The sequence below is a fragment of the Micromesistius poutassou genome (assembly GCF_964030765.1).
Source record: "Micromesistius poutassou genome assembly, chromosome: 7".
Classification (NCBI taxonomy): Eukaryota; Metazoa; Chordata; class Actinopteri; order Gadiformes; family Gadidae; genus Micromesistius; species Micromesistius poutassou.
In genome coordinates this window covers 20,471,160-20,493,238 of record NC_140277.1, presented here as the reverse complement: position 1 = coordinate 20,493,238, position 22,079 = coordinate 20,471,160, and the positions used below count along the sequence as shown (strand labels likewise).

The 22,079-nt window shown below is 50.0% G+C and overlaps 1 protein-coding gene across 1 annotated transcript in view; it reads right to left on the bottom strand.

Annotated features, from left to right (window-relative positions):
* The window catches only part of itsn1 (intersectin 1 (SH3 domain protein)), a 98,541-nt gene that overhangs the window by 39,347 nt on the left and 37,115 nt on the right, over positions 1-22,079 (bottom strand). Inside the window, exons 18-29 of the mRNA XM_084470802.1 lie at positions 17,045-17,175; positions 16,472-16,770; positions 13,263-13,423; positions 8,627-8,868; positions 6,688-6,862; positions 6,518-6,604; positions 6,201-6,370; positions 5,932-6,011; positions 5,174-5,346; positions 4,237-4,282; positions 4,029-4,150; positions 3,082-3,205 (exon numbers count right to left, since the gene is read on the bottom strand). Coding sequence (XP_084326928.1) covers positions 3,082-3,205; positions 4,029-4,150; positions 4,237-4,282; positions 5,174-5,346; positions 5,932-6,011; positions 6,201-6,370; positions 6,518-6,604; positions 6,688-6,862; positions 8,627-8,868; positions 13,263-13,423; positions 16,472-16,770; positions 17,045-17,175 — 1,810 coding nt within the window. The remainder of the gene's footprint in view (positions 1-3,081; positions 3,206-4,028; positions 4,151-4,236; positions 4,283-5,173; positions 5,347-5,931; positions 6,012-6,200; positions 6,371-6,517; positions 6,605-6,687; positions 6,863-8,626; positions 8,869-13,262; positions 13,424-16,471; positions 16,771-17,044; positions 17,176-22,079) is intronic.

Genomic DNA, 22,079 nt, shown 5'->3' with positions numbered 1-22,079 from the left:
ACACTGACCCAGAGACACTGACAGAGAGACACTGACAGAGACACTGACAGAGAGACACTGACCCAGAGACACTGACCCAGAGACACTGACAGAGACACTGACAGAGAGACACTGACAGAGAGACACTGACAGAGAGACACTGACAGAGAGACACTGACCCAGAGACACTGACAGAGAGACACTGAGACACTGACACAGAGACACTGACAGAGAGACACTGACAGAGACACTGACAGAGACACTGACACAGAGACACTGACAGAGACACTGACAGAGACACTGACACAGAGACACTGACAGAGAGACACTGACAGAGAGACACTGACAGAGACACTGACACAGAGAGACACTGACACAGAGACACTGACCCAGAGACACTGACAGAGACACTGACAGAGAGACACTGACCCAGAGACACTGACAGAGAGACACTGACACAGAGACACTGACCCAGAGACACTGACCCAGAGACACTGACAGAGAGACACTGACAGAGAGACACTGACAGAGAGACACTGACAGAGAGACACTGACCCAGAGACACTGACAGAGAGACACTGACAGAGAGACACTGACAGAGAGACACTGACAGAGAGACACTGACCCAGAGACACTGACAGAGACACTGACAGAGAGACACTGACCCAGAGACACTGACAGAGAGACACTGACAGAGAGACACTGACACAGAGACACTGACACAGAGACACTGACCCAGAGACACTGACAGAGAGACACTGACAGAGAGACACTGACAGAGAGACACTGACAGAGACACTGACACACTGACAGAGAGACACTGACAGAGACACTGACAGAGACACTGACACAGAGACACTGACAGAGACACTGACAGAGACACTGACACAGAGACACTGACAGAGAGACACTGACAGAGAGACACTGACAGAGACACTGACACAGAGAGACACTGACACAGAGACACTGACATAGAGACACTGACCCAGAGACACTGACAGAGAGACACTGACAGAGAGACACTGACAGAGACACTGACACAGAGAGACACTGACAGAGAGACACTGACAGAGAGACACTGACACAGAGACACTGACAGAGAGACACTGACAGAGACACTGACAGAGACACTGACACAGAGAGACACTGACACAGAGACACTGACACAGAGACACTGACATAGAGACACTGACCCAGAGACACTGACAGAGAGACACTGACAGAGAGACACTGACACAGAGACACTGACAGAGAGACACTGACAGAGACACTGACACACTGACAGAGAGACACTGACAGAGACACTGACAGAGAGACACTGACACAGAGACACTGACAGAGAGACACTGACAGAGACACTGACACACTGACAGAGAGACACTGACAGAGACACTGACAGAGACACTGACACAGAGACACTGACAGAGAGACACTGACAGAGAGACACTGACACAGAGACACTGACCCAGAGACACTGACATAGAGACACTGACCCAGAGACAGGAGGGCTTATGACCTGATACTGACACAGAGACAGGAGGGCTTATGACCTGATACTGACACAGAGACAGGAGGGCTTATGACCTGATACTGACAGAGACAGGAGGGCTTATGACCTGATACTGACAGAGACAGGAGGGCTTATGACCTGATACTGACACAGAGACAGGAGGGCTTATGACCTGATACTGACAGAGACAGGAGGGCTTATGACCTGATACTGACAGAGACAGGAGGGCTTATGACCTGATACTGACAGAGACAGGAGGGCTTATGACCTGATACTGACAGAGACAGGAGGGCTTATGACCTGATACTGACACAGAGACAGGAGGGCTTATGACCTGATACTGACAGAGACAGGAGGGCTTATGACCTGATACTGACAGAGACAGGAGGGCTTATGACCTGATACTGACACAGAGACAGGAGGGCTTATGACCTGATACTGACAGAGACAGGAGGGCTTATGACCTGATACTGACAGAGACAGGAGGGCTTATGACCTGATACTGACACAGAGACAGGAGGGCTTATGACCTGATACTGACAGAGACAGGAGGGCTTATGACCTGATACTGACACAGACAGGAGGGCTTATGACCTGATACTGACACAGACAGGAGGGCTTATGACCTGATACTGACAGAGACAGGAGGGCTTATGACCTGATACTGACACAGAGACAGGAGGGCTTATGACCTGATACTGACAGAGACAGGAGGGCTTATGACCTGATACTGACAGAGACAGGAGGGCTTATGACCTGATACTGACACAGACAGGAGGGCTTATGACCTGATACTGACAGAGACAGGAGGGCTTATGACCTGATACTGACACAGACAGGAGGGCTTATGACCTGATACTGACACAGACAGGAGGGCTTATGACCTGATACTGACAGAGACAGGAGGGCTTATGACCTGATACTGACAGAGGGCTTATTTTCTCTACAGTCTAATGAACTAAAAGAAAGAAAATACCATCATCCCACCTTCATAATGGACTAAAATATACACTTGGCTAGAAGATGAGAGCCTGAGATTAGTATATATTATTTTCTGATGTTTGAAAACCAATGAATCCTAATTAAGCAACTATGTACGGTTAAGCAAGAGGAATTAGACCAGTTCACTTAAAAAGGAGGGAAACACCAAGAATCCAAATCAGGGAGCGTCGTTTCTGATTGGTGGGTGGATGGGGCTGTTTCTGATTGGTGGGTGGGGCTGTTTCTGATTGGTGGGTGGGGCTGTTTCTGATTGGTGGGTGGGGCTGTTTCTGATTGGTGGACGGGGCTGTATCTGATTGGTGGACGGGGCTGTTTCTGATTGGTGGACGGGGCTGTATCTGATTGGTGGACGGGGCTGTTTCTGATTGGTAGGTGGATGCTGTATGTTGCTCTCCCCACTAGGGGGCGGTGTTGGCTGTGATTGGTAGGTGGATGCTGTATGTTGCTCTCCCCACTAGGGGGCGGTGTTGGCTGTGATTGGTAGGTGGATGTTGCTCTCCCCACTAGGGGGCGGTGTTGGCTGTGATTGGTAGGTGGATGTTGCTCTCCCCACTAGGGGGCGGTGTTGGCTGTGAAGGCGGTTCTGTTACCTGAGTGAGAGGGCGCCGCCTTGGGGGGGAGGGGCTCCGTGGGCGTGGTCTTGCTGGTGCTGGGGCTCAATAGCTTCACGTAATTGGCCGGAAACCAACCAATCTGGCGCTTCTTCCCCCGAGCCTGGTGCAACACACCAGAGTTAAGCCTTTTGACATTCGGACATACAAAGGTTTAATATTGAAATACATGGAATTTGCAAAAGAAATATGTATTCTATATCATATATAAAATACATGTTCTCATCCATGTTTTGTACTGATTTCCATTCATCACGTCTAGTATGAAAACAATAATGGAGGTATTCCACAAACACTGCGTCACCATTTTGAGTCTGAATGTGAACCTTGAGTTAGGAGTTAGTTCAGAGTTCTGTGACTGCACCTGGCAGTGACCAGAGGGACCCCACTCGGGAGGGGGAGGGGGGAGCGGGAGGGGGGGAGTGGGAGGGGGGGAGCGAGAGGGGCCGGGGGGGAGTGGGAGGGGCCAGGGTGAGTGGGAGGGGCCAGGGTGAGTGGGAGGGGCCAGGTGAGTGGGAGGGGCCAGGGTGAGTGGGAGGGGCCAGGGGGCGTGAGTAGGAGGGGCCAGGGTGAGTGGGAGGGGCTTTGGGAGTTCCAATGGTACGATTGTTGTAAACAAAGAGGGGGGGGCAGACCTCACCTGGAGCTCCCCCTCCCACCTGGTTCTCCTTCATTAAAGAAGGAGGTTCTCCTTCATTAAAGAAGAGGTTCAATGTTCCAGAGCTCACCTGGAGCTCCCCCTCCCACCAGCCCCCTGGTTCTCCTTCATTAAAGAAGAGGTTCAATGTTCTCACCTGGAGCTCCCCCTCCCACCAGCCCCCTGGTTCTCCTTCATTAAAGAAGAGGTTCAATGTTCTCACCTGGAGCTCCCCCTCCCACCAGCCCCCTGGTTCTCCTTCATTAAAGAAGAGGTTCAATGTTCTCACCTGGAGCTCCCCCTCCCACCAGCCCCCTGGGTTCTTCTTCCGGATCAGGATGAGCTGGCCCGGGGCCAGGGTGAGCTGCTCGGCCCCGGTGGCGCTGTAGGGAGCGATCACCTGGGCGATCTCTGAGGAGGGAGAGGAGGAGGGTCAGTGACCGCTGAGGAGGAGGTCATAAAGGACGGTGACGCCGTCGGGTTGACGGACAGCTCACCTGGCTTCTTGCCCAGACTGCCAGTCTTCCCAGCCGGACCCAACGACTAGAGAGAGAAAGGTTGGAAGAAAGCAGAAGAATTAATGAAAGAAATGAAGGATAAACACTTTTACTTTGAATCAAGTATACACATCTATACCTAGACCTCGCTGTGGTACTCAGTGATGCTGCACCATTCACCTCAGTAGCCCCCTCCTGCAGATCTGCCCTCTACAACATCTGCAGGATACGGCCCTTCCTCACAAGGGAAGCAGCTCAGCTTCTAGTCCAAGCGCTGGTCATCTCCCGCCTGGACTACTGCAACTCGCTCCTAGTTGGACTCCCGGTCTCTGCTATTAAACCTTTGCAGCGTATCCAGAACGCAGCAGCGCGCCTCGTGTTCAACCTGCCTCAATTCTCCCACGTGACTCCCCTCTTCCCCCACCTCCACTGGCTCCCTGCAGTAGCCCGCATCAGATTCAAGATGATGGTACTGGCATACAAGGCAGTCGATGGAACTGCCCCTGCCTACCTCCAAGCCTTGGTCAAACCACACACCCCAGCTCGATCCCTCCACTCAACTACCTCAGCTGGACGTCTGGTACCGCCATCACTAAGAGCAACCAAAGGTCCATCAGCTAAATCACAACTCTTCTCTGGGACCACGGTGGTGGAACGAGCTCCCTGCTGATGTCAGGACCGCAGAGTCGCTCACCAGCTTCTGCAAACGACTCAAGACTCACCTGGACTCTGCATAGCCATCCAGTCCCCCCGCCCACTATTGTCTGTTGTACGTCCTGGCACTTAATGTACGCACTTACTGTATGTTGTATTTATTCATTGTACTTAGTTGTGTAGCATCTGCAGTAGCCATCACTGCTGTACGGGGAATGGGGTCAGCCTGGCGATTGTCAGTACTTGCACCACCAGGGGGCCCGGTGCTGGGCGGGGCCCTCACCTCAGAGCTGGAGTCCCGTGGCTTCACGTAATTGGACGGGAAGACGCCGGTCTTGCCGCTGACCACGCCGGTCCACCAATCCCCTTCTTTGCGGGTCACCATGACGACGTCGCCCTGCTGGAAGCTGAGGTCTCCCTGCTCGCTGCTCTCGTAGGTATACATGGCCATGTACTCTAGACACAGAGCGGGGAGCAGTGAGAGAGTGTGTGTGTGTGTGTGTGTGTGTGTGTGTGTGTGTGTGTGTGTGTGTGTGTGTGTGTGCGTGCGTGCGTGCATGTCTGAGTGTGTGTGTGTGTGTGTCTCTGTGTGTGTGTGTGTGTGTGCGTGCGTGTGCGTGTGTGAGTGTGAGTGTGAGTGTCTCTGTCTCTGTGTGTGCGTGTGTCTATGCGTGTGCGTGTGTGTGTGTGTGTGTCTGTCTGTGTGCGTGTGCGTGTGTGTGTGTCTGTCTGTCTGTGTGCGTGTGCGTGTGTGTCTGTGTGTGTCTGTCTGTCTGTGTGCGTGTGCGCGTCTGTGTGTCTGTGTGTGTGTCTGTGCGTGTGTCTGTGCATGTGTGTGTGTCTGTGTGCGTCTGTGTGCGCGTGTGTGTCTGTGTGTCTGTGCGTGTGTCTGTGCGTGTGTGTGTGTGTGTGTGTGTGTGTGTCTGTGTGTCTGTGTGTGTGTGTGTGTGTCTGTGTGTCTGTGTGTGTGTGTGTGTGTGTGTCTGTGCGTGTGTGTGTGTGTGTGTCTGTGTGTCTGTGCGTGTGCGCGTGCGTGGTTACCTTCCCCAGCGTCAGCCAGCTTGGTGGGGGAGGGGGAGGGCTGTTTCCCACAGGGGGGGCTCTCTGACGGCCCGCACTCACTGGGGGGGCAGGGGGGAGGAGTCAGGTGACACAGTCAACAGTGTTCATACCATCATCACTATTACGTCTTCTGTACTATATGAGCCTCATCTCTAACATCACACAGATCATATGTAGATATTCTCTGTTCATAAGCGTTGGTGTCTGTGTGTCACAGACCCCCAGTGCCTCTTCCTGTCTGCCCTCACCTGGTGGTCTTACTGCGCGGGGGGGCGGGGGACGGGGCGGCGGCGGGGGGGGGCGGGGGGGCCGTGGAGGCTGAGATGAGCTTCACGTAGCTCTTGGGGAACCAGCCCCTCTGGCCGGACTGCAGCTCCCCTAACCACCACATGTCCTGCTGCTCCAGGACCATGATGACCTGCCCAGGAGAGAGGGGGTCAGGAGGAGCCCCTGGCCTGTGAGGCCCCTAAGACTGAAGGGCTGATCAGGGCTACACAAGTACCACTGGATGACAACCATATAAAGACATGCATGACATAAGGCTGATGTTGTTAGAGGTGTCCACCTCGTTCTTGTTGAAGTTGAGGTGGTTGTCCTTCTTGGCTCTCCAGGGGTACAGCGCCTGGGCCTGCAGACCTTCCACCTTCTCTCCCTGAACAGACGAGAGCACAGAGGGGTCACACCCTGACCCCCTGGAGCGTCTCTCTCCTAATGAAGTAACGCTGGCGGTGCTACCTGTCCCAGGACCGGAGAGGGGGAGGAGCCTGTCGTCATGGTGGCGGGGGTGAAGGCCGAGCGCTGGCGGAGCTGTGCCGAGGGAACGCTGAGCGAAGGGTTCTGATTGGTGGAGGACGTTGGCCAGGCGTCCCAGCCCTCGCTGTCCGACTGGTTCGCTGTTGTGGAGGGCCAGCTACACACACACACACACACACACACACACACTCTTAAATTGAGTTCTAAAATCTAATTCATTAGAGTCTTGTTTTCTGTAGAGCCCCGCCCGGTGGTGTGACTCCGCCCTGCCGGGGGTCTGGAGAAGAGCAACACGTTTCTTTATAGTTTCCATACGTTTTAGCGTGAGCCAATCACCAAGCTGGCTTTTCCCCCTGGCGCGCTATTGGCTGGTTTAACACAAGAACGACAGCCAATGGTGTACAGAGTCCATTTAACTCCGCCCCTTGATCACGCCTCTGGTGCTCAAGAAGATGACAGCAGCCTCCCAGAACAGTCTGAGAACAGCCTGTCAACAGAGACTGTTCCCTACAGTCACACAGTCTGACAGCAGCCTGTCAACAGAGACTGTTCCCTACAGTCTGACAACAGCCTGTCAACAGAGACTGTTCCCTACAGTCTGAGAACAGCCTGTCAACAGAGACTGTTCCCTACAGTCTGAGAACAGCCTGTCAACAGAGACTGTTCCCTACAGTCACACAGTCTGACAGCAGCCTGTCAACAGAGACTGTTCCCTACAGTCACAGTCTGACAGCAGCCTGTCAACAGAGACTGTTCCCTACAGTCACACAGTCTGACAACAGCCTGTCAACAGAGACTGTTCCCTACAGTCACAGTCTGCTGTACAGCGGTACAGTACAGTCATACAGTACAGTCCTACAGTACAGTCCTACAGTACAGTCCTACAGTACAGTCCTACAGTACAGTCCTACAGTACAGTCCTACAGTACAGTCCTACAGTACAGTCCTACAGTACAGTACAGTCCTACAGTAGTCCTACAGTACAGTCCTACAGTACAGTCCTACAGTAGTCCTACAGTACAGTCCTACAGTACAGTACAGTCCTACAGTAGTCCTACAGTACAGTCCTACAGTACAGTCCTACAGTACAGTCCTACAGTACAGTACAGTCCTACAGTAGTCATACAGTACAGTACAGTCCTACAGTAGTCATACAGTACAGTACAGTCCTACAGTACAGTCCTACAGTACAGTACAGTCCTACAGTAGTCATACAGTACAGTACAGTCCTACAGTACAGTCCTACAGTACAGTACAGTCCTACAGTAGTCCTACAGTACAGTCCTACAGTAGTCCTACAGTACAGTCCTACAGTACAGTCCTACAGTACAGTCCTACAGTACAGTCCTACAGTACAGTCCTACAGTACAGTACAGTCCTACAGTACAGTCCTACAGTACAGTACAGTCCTACAGTACAGTCCTACAGTACAGTACAGTCCTACAGTAGTCCTACAGTACAGTCCTACAGTAGTCCTACAGTACAGTCCTACAGTACAGTCCTACAGTACAGTCCTACAGTAGTCCTACAGTACAGTACAGTCCTACAGTACAGTCCTACAGTAGAGTACAGTCCTACAGTAGTCCTACAGTACAGTACAGTCCTACAGTACAGTCCTACAGTACAGTCCTACAGTAGTCCTACAGTACAGTCCTACAGTACAGTCCTACAGTACAGTCCTACAGTACAGTACAGTCCTACAGTAGTCCTACAGTACAGTACAGTCCTACAGTACAGTCCTACAGTACAGTCCTACAGTAGTCCTACAGTACAGTACAGTCCTACAGTACAGTCCTACAGTACAGTCCTACAGTAGTCCTACAGTACAGTCCTACAGTACAGTCCTACAGTACAGTACAGTCCTACAGTACAGTCCTACAGTAGTCCTACAGTAGTCCTACAGTAGTCCTACAGTACGTACGTGGTGCTGAAGTCGGCCCAGTTGCTACTGGCAGACGAGGCGGAGGAGCTGTGTCCCGGGGCGGGAGGGGGCGTGGCTACGGGCTGCTGGGTGGGGGTGGGCGTGGCCGAGGCAGAGCTACGCAGGCTGATTGGTGCTTCGCTGTCAGGGATCCGCTCTGCGTAATTGGCCGGAAACCATCCGGTCCGTCCCCTCAGCTCTCCTCCCAGCCAACCGGGCTCCCCCGTCTGGGACTCGTCCACCTATTGGAGCAAGGCAGCAGCATTACCACAAAGACCTCCCTATACAGACACTGTAGACCTACTGTAGACCTATAGCCTACTGTAGACCTGTAGCCTACTGTAGACCTATAGCCCTATACAGACACTGTAGACCTACTGTAGACCTATAGCCTACTGTAGACCTATAGCCTACTGTAGACCTATAGCCTACTGTAGACCTATAGCCTACTGTAGACCTATTGCCCTATACAGACACTGTAGACCTATAGCCTACTGTAGACCTATAGCCCTATACAGACACTGTAGACCTACTGTAGACCTATAGCCTACTGTAGACCTGTAGCCCTATACAGACACTGTAGACCTACTGTAGACCTATAGCCTACTGTAGACCTATAGCCTACTGTAGACCTATAGCCCTATACAGACACTGTAGACCTACTGTAGACCTATAGCCCTATACAGACACTGTAGACCTGTAGCCTACTGTAGACCTATAGCCTACTGTACACCTATAGCCCTATACAGACACTGTAGACCTATAGCCTACTGTAGACCTATAGCCTACTGTAGACCTATAGCCCTATACAGACACTGTAGACCTGTAGCCTACTGTAGACCTATAGCCTACTGTAGACCTGTAGCCTACTGTAGACCTATAGCCCTATACAGATACTGTAGACCTACTGTAGACCTGTAGAGCCTACTGTAGACCTATAGCCCTATACAGACACTGTAGACCTACTGTAGACCTATAGCCTACTGTAGACCTGTAGCCTACTGTAGACCTATAGCCTACTGTAGACCTATAGCCCTATACAGACACTGTAGACCTATAGCCTACTGTAGACCTATAGCCTACTGTAGACCTATAGCCCTATACAGACACTGTAGACCTGTAGCCTACTGTAGACCTATAGACCCCTATACAGACACTGTATGGTCTGTATAGACCACTATACAGACCACTGTATAGACCTATAGCCCTATACAGACCACTGTATGGTCTGTATAGACCACTATACAGACCACTGTATAGACCTATAGCCCTATACAGACCACTGTATGGTCTGTATAGACCACTATACAGACCACTGTATAGACCTATAGCCCTATACAGACCACTGTATGGTCTGCATAGACCACTATACAGACCACTGTATAGACCTATAGCCCTATACAGACACTGTATGGTCTGTATAGCCCTATACAGACCACTGTATGGTCTGTATAGTGGTCTGTATAGACCCCTATACAGACACTGTATGGTCTGTATAGACCACTATACAGACCACTGTATAGCCCTATAGCCCTATACAGACACTGTATGGTCTGTATAGCCCTATACAGACCATACAGTGGTCTGTATAGGGCTATAGGTCTATACAGACCACTGTATGGTCTGTATAGTGGTCTGTATAGACCACTATACAGACCACTGTATAGACCTATAGCCCTATACAGACACTGTATGGTCTGTATAGACCACTATACAGACCACTGTATGGTCTGTATAGGGGTCTATACAGACACTGTATGGTCTGTATAGACCCCTATACAGACCACTGTATAGACCTATAGCCCTATACAGACCACTGTATGGTCTGTATAGCCCTATAGCCCTATACAGACCACTGTATGGTCTGTATAGCCCTATAGCCCTATACAGACACTGTATGGTCTGTATAGACCCCTATACAGACACTGTATGGTCTGTATAGACCACTATACAGACCACTGTATAGACCTATAGCCCTATACAGACCACTGTATGGTCTGTATAGACCACTATACAGACCACTGTATAGACCTATAGCCCTATACAGACACTGTATGGTCTGTATAGACCACTATACAGACCACTGTATAGACCTATAGCCCTATACAGACCACTGTATGGTCTGCATAGACCACTATACAGACCACTGTATAGACCTATAGCCCTATACAGACCACTATACAGACCACTGTATGGTCTGTATAGGGGTCTATACAGACACTGTATGGTCTGTATAGACCACTATACAGACCACTGTATAGACCTATAGCCCTATACAGACACTGTATGGTCTGTATAGACCACCATACAGAGCACTGTATAGACCTATAGCCCTATATAGACCACTGTATGGTCTGTATAGACCCCTATACAGACCACTGTATAGACCTATAGCCCTATACAGACACTGTATGGTCTGTATATGATCCAGAACTCCTGACTCTTGACTCTTGTCCTAGCAAACACTAGTTTGGCAGGAGAAAGCGTTTTTCTTCCGTTTCAAACTGAGTGCATGTCCAGAAGGTTAGAGGAGCAGCAGGTCACACTACAACAGGTGCAACAGACGACCACAACATCAAGGGGTGACTCAAATCAAGATAAAGACATGCATCCACTGGCTCTGAACGAGGCATGAGATGGACCAATGGCAGCGAGTTGTCAACTAAATCATGGCCTGTGATTGGTGAAGTCAACACAGTGGGCGTGGCAAGAACTTACCCACTCCCCTTTAACCTTCAGGTTGGATGGCAAAGGAGAGAGCAAACAGTTATTACACATCCACACACGTGGGCAAACCCACACAAACACCCACGCACACACACTATGCCCATCTAAAGGTTGGTTAGCTGAAGGTTAAGTGACCGCTAGGGCTGGCCCGAATACATAATTTCAAGTTTTGAATATTTATTAGGTTCTCTGATCAAATTGAGGAAGAAACTCAATCAAAGTGAGTTAACAGTGTTCACCTCTCCCTGCCTGAGGCCGAGCGGCAGAGACTCCTGCTGCAGAATCTCTTGTTTCTCCACTGGTTTAATGATCAGGTGGGATTGCTGCGTGGGCACCACTAGCTTTCGGATCGACTTAAATGAGCTTCAGTGCGGGTAAGAGAAGGTCTCGGTCTGCTGATCCTCACACTGGACGGCAGGTGTCCTGGTGCTGCTGTGTTTGGATAATGCCCCACACAGCATGCTGGTCCTTCTGTTGAGGGCTACCGCCACCCAGACTCCAGGCCAGGTGTCCTGGACTGCAGGACTGGGGTGTCCCTTCCATACATATTAGTATTAGGGCTTTGACTCCAGACTTCGTTGGTCGAATATTAACACAAATTATAATATTCAAACGAATATTAGGCAGCCCTTAATATTCTAACCTTTTATGGGCATTATCTTTTGTAAACGGGACGTAGACCGACTCATTTCACGGATTCCTGTGAGACCAGGTTGCCTTAATTACATCTGTCGCATTTGAAAAGGTGAAAACTAAATGTCAACGGAAAGAGGCGGTGGTTGCAAAAAGTGTTTCTATCGCTTATTAAGTTCACTCGTTGCTTATAATGGTTTATTCGTTTCCCAGTATCATTTACTTAATTTAGACAGTTTTGTTCATTTTTTTATTTAAAAATAATTTTTTGAAGTTTTTGAAATTATTGGAAGCGAGTCGAGCTGACCTTGCCTGCTGTACCCACGGCCCAAAATAAAGAACAGCCGAGACAATATCCTTAATTCAAACGTGCCGTTTAATTTGGCCTCAATTGGCTACGGATGCGAACTTGGAATGAACATGCGCAACGGGGATTTCTAAAGTTTACTGTACAGTGGGGGAGACTGAAGGAGCTGAAACATCACTACGGTAGAGCTAAGAAGGTTCTACGAGCAAAGAACGTTTCGAAACACGCAAGATGTTAAGGTAGAACTTAAAGAGGTTACAAATACCGGCGCTTTTGCGCATGGTAAGGCTATGTGCGCGTTGCACCAACCTTTTTTATGAGATAGAGAGACCCCCTTAAAGATGAAAAGATCATTCGAACCCTTTGCCGGCAATTTAGCCTACTATCGAGTTCACTCACCGTGTGCCTAATGCTTTACAATATTTCCACCCTCTCCATCAATCAACATATTTTTAGGCTTCAGTGAACTATTGCTTTTATAAATAAACAACAGTCCAAGTTAGGCGCGGCGTGATATGGAACTCTGTAAACTGATTGGACGTCATAGCAGTTATGTATATGCCCATTATACAACAGTTAGGAACCAATCAGATTGCTTGATTTAAGCCACCCGTTTTATAATAATAAATATTCAAATATATTTGAATATTAATATTAATAAACAAACAAACTTCTAATATGATTTTGGGCAAAAGTCAAAGCCCTAATTAGTATTCACCAGCATATTCGGTGTGGTTCGCAAATATATTTTTATAAACAACCCCACCTGAAACATTTTAATCCACAATTGAGATTTGAATCCATATCTAACAAACCAATATCTGAATGATGGGGCTCAGCACTAATAACCACTAACTACCAGATCAAACCTCCAATACAGAAACCTCTTCACGCCCCTCGCTCCTGTCCCGCTCCAAGCTTGCATTCAGACACACCCACACAGGACTGGACAGTGTGCGTGTGACCAACCATAACGACGTCCCCTGGGGCGATGCTGATCTCGTCGTGGCTGCGTGCGTCAAAGGGGTACAGCGCCCTGTAGTAGACCACCTTCACGGGCTGCTGGTCGAAGCTGGTGACCGGAACCTTCTGCTCCAACAGGCCGGGGGCCGGCGCCCGCTCTGCCATCCCTATGGCAACCACAGGATCACAACACAGGTGGGAAGTGTTTTAGTGGTCAAATGTACAACACCACACAGGATCACAACACAGGTGGGAAGTGTTTTAGTGGTCGAATGTACAGCACCACACAGGATCACAACACAGGTGGGAAGTGTTTTAGTGGTCGAATGTACAGCACCACACAGGATCACAACACAGGTGGGAAGTGTTTTAGTGGTCAAATGTACAACACAGGATCACAACACAGGTGGGAAGTGTTTTAGTGGTCAAATGTACAGCACAACACAGGATCACAACACAGGTGGGAAGTGTTTTAGTGGTCCAATGTACAGCACAGGATCACAACACAGGTGGGAAGTGTTTTAGTGGTCAAATGTACAGCACAGGATCACAACACAGGTGGGAAGTGTTTTAGTGGTCAAATGTACAGCACAGGATCACAACACAGGTGGGAAGTGTTTTAGTGGTCAAATGTACAGCACCACACAGGATCACAACACAGGTGGGAAGTGTTTTAGTGGTCAAATGTACAGCACAGGATCACAACACAGGTGGGAAGTGTTTTAGTGGTCAAATGTACAGCACAACACAGGATCACAACACAGGTGGGAAGTGTTTTAGTGGTCAAATGTACAGCACAACACAGGATCACAACACAGGTGGGAAGTGTTTTAGTGGTCAAATGTACAGCACAACACAGGATCACAACACAGGTGGGAAGTGTTTTAGTGGTCAAATGTACAGCACAACACAGGATCACAACACAGATGGGAAGTGTTTTAGTGGTCAAATGCACCACACAGGATCACACTAGGCAGTGAGACTCTTAGGACAAGGCAAGCGACCAGTGCGTAGAAAGGCCTGTGGAGAGATGGACCACTCGGAGGCTTTACCGTGACATGGTGCAACAGGATCAACGTTAGAAGACGCCACCAGATGGCGTCGTGGCTACAGCGCGAGGCTCTGCGTGTGTTAGTGTTTGTTTATTATTGGCAGCGCTTTTCCCACGATACAACTAGGGGAATATATTGTACGGTAGACCTTTTGGACATCCATGCTCACTGCACGAGCCACATCTGTCTAGATCTTCAACTACCACTGGAGATAGCCAGGGCACCAGGGTCCAGATACCAGCTCTCCCAGGGAGGAGGGCCCGGAGGCGGGGGCCACACCGTCAACAACAGCGGGGGAAGCGGGGTGGCCTACGAGCTAGGCTAAGGCTAACCCCACATAAGCTACCACTACCAAGCTTATTCCTAGCCGATGTGCAGTCACGCAGTACGTTTACATGCACAGCTTAATCCCATTAAAGCCATAGCTCGACTATGCTCCTCAATTGGACAACTGCAATTGTCCGGGTATACATGGCGGTGAGTAAATCGATTCATTGGCCGAAGCGTGTCATGCCCCGGTACGATAGGTGGTGCTGTAACCATTTCAACTAGTGGTAACAGAGCCACCGGCTGACCTCTTTACGTCACCAGCAACAACAAACTCAGGCGGCATTCGAGAAAGATGTTTTCAGCAGACAGCTGTCACTTGGGGTCCGTATCATTTGTCCGACGGTCCGTTACGCCCCACCAGTATGCACACCGGGCCAACAGATGGACCCACTCTGCCCGCCTGGGGAGAGTGGGTAAACCCTATGCTAGGACGCTATTCATCAGCTCAGTGTTGAACACAATCACACCATCTGATCTGATCATGAAACTACACAAGCTTGGCATCAGCATATCCGCATATCTGCAACTGGATATTGGACTTTCTGATCAACAGACCACAGACGGTGAGGGTAAACAACCTCTCCTCCACCTCACTTCCTCTAAACACTGGGTGTGCCACAAGGGTGTGTGCTCAGCCCATTACTGTACACCCTCTTCACCCACGACTGCTCCCCCGTTCACAACACTAGCTCCATCATCAAATTTGCAGACGACACTACATTGATCGGCTTGATCAGGAACAATGATGAATCAGCCTACAGGGAGGAAGTCCAGCACTTGGCAGCATGGTGCGCAAATAACAACCTTGCGCTCAACACCAAAACCAAAGAACTCATCGTCGACTTCCGGAAACCAAAGGCAAGCATCCACACACCCATTCACATCAACGGGGCTGAAGGAGAGCGGGTCACCAGCTCCTGGGTGTCCACATCTCACAAGACGTCTCCTGGTCACTCAACACCTCCACTCTGATGCTCAACAACGCCTCTTCTTCCTCTGAAGAAGAGCTCTCCCCTCAGAACCTCCGGAACTTCTATGGCTGCACCGTTGAGAGCATCTTCACCAAGTGCTTCACGGTGTGGTATGGGAACTGCACAACGGCTGACACGAAAGGCCTACAGAGAGTAGGCCTGGCCAATAAAACAATAAAGTATCGTATCGTGATAGACTTTTGATCAATATCAATATAAAACATGTTCAATATATATCGATAAGAGACCGGACCACTGGATCTAGCTGCTGGGTTTGATACACAAACACAGTTCCATTCTTATGTACTATATTGGAGCTGCAGGCTGAACCCCGTCTATAAACACAGTGAACACACACCTGTGGGGGCCCGGGGGCCCGGCTGAACCCCGTCTATAAACACAGTGAACACACACCTGTGGGGGCCCAGGGGCCCGGCTGAACCCCGTCTATAAACACAGTGAACACACACCTGTGGGGGCCCGGGGGCCCGGCTGAACCCCGTCTATAAACACAGTGAACACACACCTGTGGGGGCCCGGGGGCCCGGCTGAACCCCGTCTATAAACACAGTGAACACACACCTGTGGGGGCCCAGGGGCCCGGCTGAACCCCGTCTATAAACACAGTGAACACACACCTGTGGGGGCCCAGGGGCCCGGCTGAACCCCGTCTATAAACACAGTGAACACACACCTGTGGGGGCCCGGGGGCCCGGCTGAACCCCGTCTATAAACACAGTGAACACACACCTGTGGGGGCCCAGGGGCCCGGCTGAACCCCGTCTATAAACACAGTGAACACACACCTGTGGGGGCCCAGGGGCCCGGCTGAACCCCGTCTATAAACACAGTGAACACACACCTGTGGGGGCCCAGGGGTCGGGCTGCTGGCTGAACAGCTGGCTGACTTTATCCTGCCCGTCCTTGTGGGCTACGCCCTCGTCCTCCTTCTCCTCTCCTCCTCCTCCTCCTCCTCCTCCCGCCGTCCTCTTGCGGCCCTCCTCCTCCTCCTCCACGCCCCTCCTCTTCCGCTCCTCCTCCTCCAGGGTGACGCGGTTCAGCCAGGCCTGAGACGCCGACGTGGCCCCGGGACTGGCCCCTTTGGGGGCCGCGGCGGCGCCCCCCTCGCCCCGCCAGCCTCCCACCTCTTCAGAGGGACACCTAGGAGACCGTGGGCACACACATCAACATAAACTAATAGACTCTCAGTAAAGGAAACCATCTCATAGCAATACCACGACTGTACAATGCACTGAGCCCAAACAGGGCTGTGATGCCAGTTTGAGGTCTGGCACTTCATCTGCTTCCCAATTGTACAATCCTCCCGCTGCAGTTTGTCTAAGCGGGGCCTTAGCGACCTTTTAAAAGGTTTTTTTTCAATGGGTTTTAGGGTTACATATCAGAAACATATCAAGCATCATTTCCCGTAACTTGCCTGACGTCGTGGAGCTCGGCCGCCCGGCTCTCGTTCGGCGTGTGTGAGAAGGGGTGTGTTCTCGTGAGGGCGTCCCCCTCCGACTCTTTCTGCTTCTGTCTCTGCTGCCGACAGTGGATTTCCCTTAGCTCCTGCAATGCATTGTGGGAAGGAGTAAGCGGTGAGCGGGGGGGGGGGGGGGGGGGGGGGGGGGAGGTGGAGGTGACCAAACTCACATGATGACAGGTTTTAGGAAATGGCTTTTATAGCTTTGCTCCATTTACTGCACACGCTGTTAATCACTTCATTAGTGGTTAGTCAAGGCAGTTGCCTTGGAAAAAACCCACATATTTTGTTATACTTTCAAATAAGTTATAATTCCAGGCAATAAATATAATGCAAGTGCATTAGTGAGAGCAACATCAAACTACCAGAGCATAAAGGTTAGCTTTGCATGAAGGAGTTGAAGTACGGTGAACCTGTATTGAGTTTCATGCTAGCAGCACATGTAGTATTGACCAGCTGTCTACCGTTCACCAGAGTGTTTAAAGGCAGGAAGATTCTTCAGGGAGGAACCAATCATCTCTTTAGCTCCCTGCTTTTAATCTGCCTAGTTATGATATGATGATTAGAACACGACATATAATAGGCATCACAATATACTATATATTCTGATTGCATGGACACACATGCAGAAATGATATACAACTATACAAACGTAACCATAGAATCCAAATTAAAATAAGAATAAAGTGAACAAACTAGTCGATCATGTGAATATTATTTGTAGTTGGATGTGAATTTTAAATTAGAAATTAAAAAACACTTTACACATTAAACCAGTAAGCTGGATAGAGCTAACGCTACAGCCAGGATAGAGCTAACGCTACAGCCAGGATAGAGCTAATACTACAGCCAGGATAGAGCTAACGCTACAGCCAGGATAGAGCTAACGCTACAGCCAGGATAGAGCTAACGCTACAGCCAGGATAGAGCTAACGCTACAGCCAGGATAGAGCTAATACTACAGCCAGGATAGAGCTAACGCTACAGCCAGGATAGAGCTAACGCTACAGCCAGGATAGAGCTAACGCTACAGCCAGGATAGAGCTAACACTAGAGCCAGGATAGAGCTAACACTACAGCCAGGATAGAGCTAACGCTACAGCCAGGATAGAGCTAACGCTACAGCCAGGATAGAGCTAACGCTACAGCCAGGATAGAGCTAACGCTACAGCCAGGATAGAGCTAACACTAGAGCCAGGATAGAGCTAACACTACAGCCAGGATAGAGCTAACGCTACAGCCAGGATAGAGCTAACGCTACAGCCAGGATAGAGCTAACGCTACAGCCAGGATAGAGCTAACGCTACAGCCAGGATAGAGCTAACGCTACAGCCAGGATAGAGCTAACGCTACAGCCAGGATAGAGCTAACACTACAGCCAGGATAGAGCTAACACTACAGCCAGGATAGAGCTAACACTACAGCCAGGATAGAGCTAACACTACAGCCAGGATAGAGCTAACGCTACACCAGGCCTATGGCCCTCTCCCTAACACTACACCAGGCCTATGGCCCTCTCCTTAACACTACACCAGGCCTATGGCCCTCTCCCTAACACTACACCAGGCCTACGGCCCTCTCCCTAACACTACACCAGGCCTACGGCCCTCTCCTTAACACTACACCAGGCCTATGGCCCTCTCCCTAACACTACACCAGGCCTATGGCCCTCTCCCTAACACTACACCAGGCCTATGGCCCTCTCCCTAACACTACACCAGGCCTATGGCCCTCTCCCTAACACTACACCAGGCCTATGGCCCTCTCCCTAACACTACACCAGGCCTATGGCCCTCTCCCTAACACTACACCAGGCCTATGGCCCTCTCCCTAACACTACACCAGGCCTATGGCCCTCTCCCTAACACTACACCAGGCCTATGGCCCTCTCCCTAACACTACACCAGGCCTATGGCCCTCTCCCTAACACCTTCCTGATTTGACCATGCTCAACTCAGACTCAGTATTTTTACTGACAAGTAACTAGGCCTAGACTAGAACGTAGTTAGTGACTAGGCCTAGACTAGAACGTAGTTAGTGACTAGGCCTAGACTAGAACGTAGTTAGTGACTAGGCCTAGACTAGAACGTAGTTAGTGACTAGGCCTAGACTAGAACGTAGTTAGTAACTAGGCCTAGACTAGAACGTAGTTAGTAACTAGGCCTAGACTAGAACGTAGTTAGTGACTAGGCCTAGACTAGAACGTAGTTAGTAACTAGGCCTAGACTAGAACGTAGTTAGTGACTAGGCCTAGACTAGAACGTAGTTAGTGACTAGGCCTAGACTAGAACGTAGTAAGTGACTAGGCCTAGACTAGAACGTAGTTAGTGACTAGGCCTAGACTAGAACGTAGTTAGTGACTAGGCCTAGACTAGAACGTAGTTAGTGACTAGGCCTAGACTAGAACGTAGTTAGTGACTAGGCCTAGACTAGAACGTAGTTAGTGACTAGGCCTAGACTAGAACGTAGTTAGTGACTAGGCCTAGACTAGAACGTAGTTAGTAACTAGGCCTAGACTAGAACGTAGTTAGTAACTAGGCCTAGACTAGAACGTAGTTAGTGACTAGGCCTATTTGGAACCACAGGGAACCGCTTTGTCCTTTATTTAAAACCCTCTGTCGCTTGTGTGTCTCAATGAAGAGCTTCCTGTGTCTTCCTATGATCACGCTTTATTCAATCAAATCATCTTTATCCTAAGTAGAATCACTCTTGTTTCTATTTCTCTGGGGAAGACCTTGCAGGAAGCAGCGTTCTTTGTAACAGAGGAAGAGAAAGTGGTGAGCTGTCAAGTTTTATGCCAACCAGCAGTTAGGATGTGCCTCCTCACTACCACAGTACACACACACACACACACACACACACACACACACACACACACACACACACACACACACACACACACACACACACACACACACACACACACACACACACACACACACACACACACACACACTATGCTGGGCAACTGGTCTTCCTGGTTATTTCTTAATCGTTGGCTACCAGCATTTATATAGTCCTGAGGAAGTAGCTTTAGCTATTTTGCAGTTTCTAAGCCAGCTAGGTAAAAACTTTATGAAGGATCAGCTGCTAGCGTTAAGGGTCTTAATAAAGTTATTCAATCAGCAGCATAAGGGTAAGAGCCCAGGGGTCAGGGGTTAGGGGTCAGTGGTCAGGGGTCAGGGGGTCAGGGACTACAGGAAGGCAGACGGGGTGCTGTGTGACCTGTACAACGTGGTAAAGCCCCGCAAAGCACAGCCTGGCCGCTGACACACAATGATGTAACTGCACCGGGCACTGCAAGGAAAGACACACACACACACACACACACACACACACACACACACACACACACACACACACACACACACACACACACACACACACACACACACACACACACACACTTCCCCATTTCATTGTCACACACCCTGATAAGATGACAAACAACCGTTGCGGTTGAACAATAGTAGAGGAGGTTACTGGTCCACTGGTAGGAAGGCTTCAGGGGCCCATAGAGGCACAATATCCACTACCCATCTAATGACCAGTATAGGTTACTGGTCCACTACCCATCTAATGACCAGTATAGGTTACTGGTCCACTATCCATCTAATGACCAGTAGTAGAGGACTGGTCCACTATCCATCTAATGACCAGTAGTAGGTTACTGGTCCACTACCCATCTAATGACCAGTAGTAGAGGACTGGTCCACTACCCATCTAATGACCAGTAGTAGGTTACTGGTCCACTGCCCATCTAATGACCAGTAGTAGAGGACTGGTCCACTACCCATCTAATGACCAGTAGTAGGTTACTGGTCCACTGCCCATCTAATGACCAGTAGTAGGTTACTGGTCCACTGCCCATCTAATGACCAGTAGTAGAGGAGGTTACTGGTCCACTACCCATCTAATGACCAGTAGTAGAGGAGGTTACTGGTCCACTACCCATCTAATGACCAGCAGTAGGTTACTGGTCCACTGGTAGGACGGCTACAGCCCATAGAGGCACAATATCCACTATCCATCTAATGGGAGCATTGTTTAAAGCGCCACTTGTTCCATTCCGGACACCAGCCGCTCAGGAGATATTAGGAAATTCTGCCTAGAAATGGGAAGCATAAGTGCTAACTATGCACTTTGTCCACATGCTGCATGACAGGAAAGGATGGGGGGGCAGTAGAGAGGGTGAGACATGGTCCGTATGGTTGGTATACAGTGCTAGTGGCGGGTCCATTCGCTGTCCCCTGTTAGTGTGAGGTTAGAACAGTGTGGTGATGAACGCCATGCAGCACAGGGTCATTAGTGTGTGTTTAGAGCCCCTCAGAGACACAGGGCCCAGGCTGGACACATGGAGCCGCTCTTTAGAAAGTGATCCATAGAGAAACACAGCACACCAGTGGCAATGGATGCACGTTTGTGTGTGAGTGGAGGTGATCAGTCAAACCGATTGCATGGATAAGGCAAGGTATCGAAAGGCTGCAATACAACTGTGTGCATCCAGGGGCAGCACTGAGCAAGGTGTATGTGAAACAATGATTACCCATACATCAGGGGCTTGATACCCAAAAATGAAAAGCTGATTATTTAAACTAACAAATAAAAGTTACCATTTCCAGAAGCTTTTGGCCAACAAGGTGACAATAGCATGAGATCAGCGTGCTGACTTGAAGTTTATTTTCTATCATCACCGCTACTATACCACTAGCAAGTAGCATGTAGTAGATTGAGGAGCTGCTGGTACTCCAGTAGCGCCCGGGAGGCACAGTGCTCTACCTGTCTCCCACTCTCCTCCTCCTCCAGCTGCCGCTGCAGGGCCTCTATCCTGGCACAGTGGTTTGCATAGAACTCACACAGACACTGGCATGGGCAAAGGCAAGAGAACCAGGGGGGAGAAGAGAGGGACATAAAGAAATACAAAATAAAAAGGGTTACTGACAGTATCATTTAAAACCATGAAAGAAACCAAAGTTAGTCATGTTGAGAT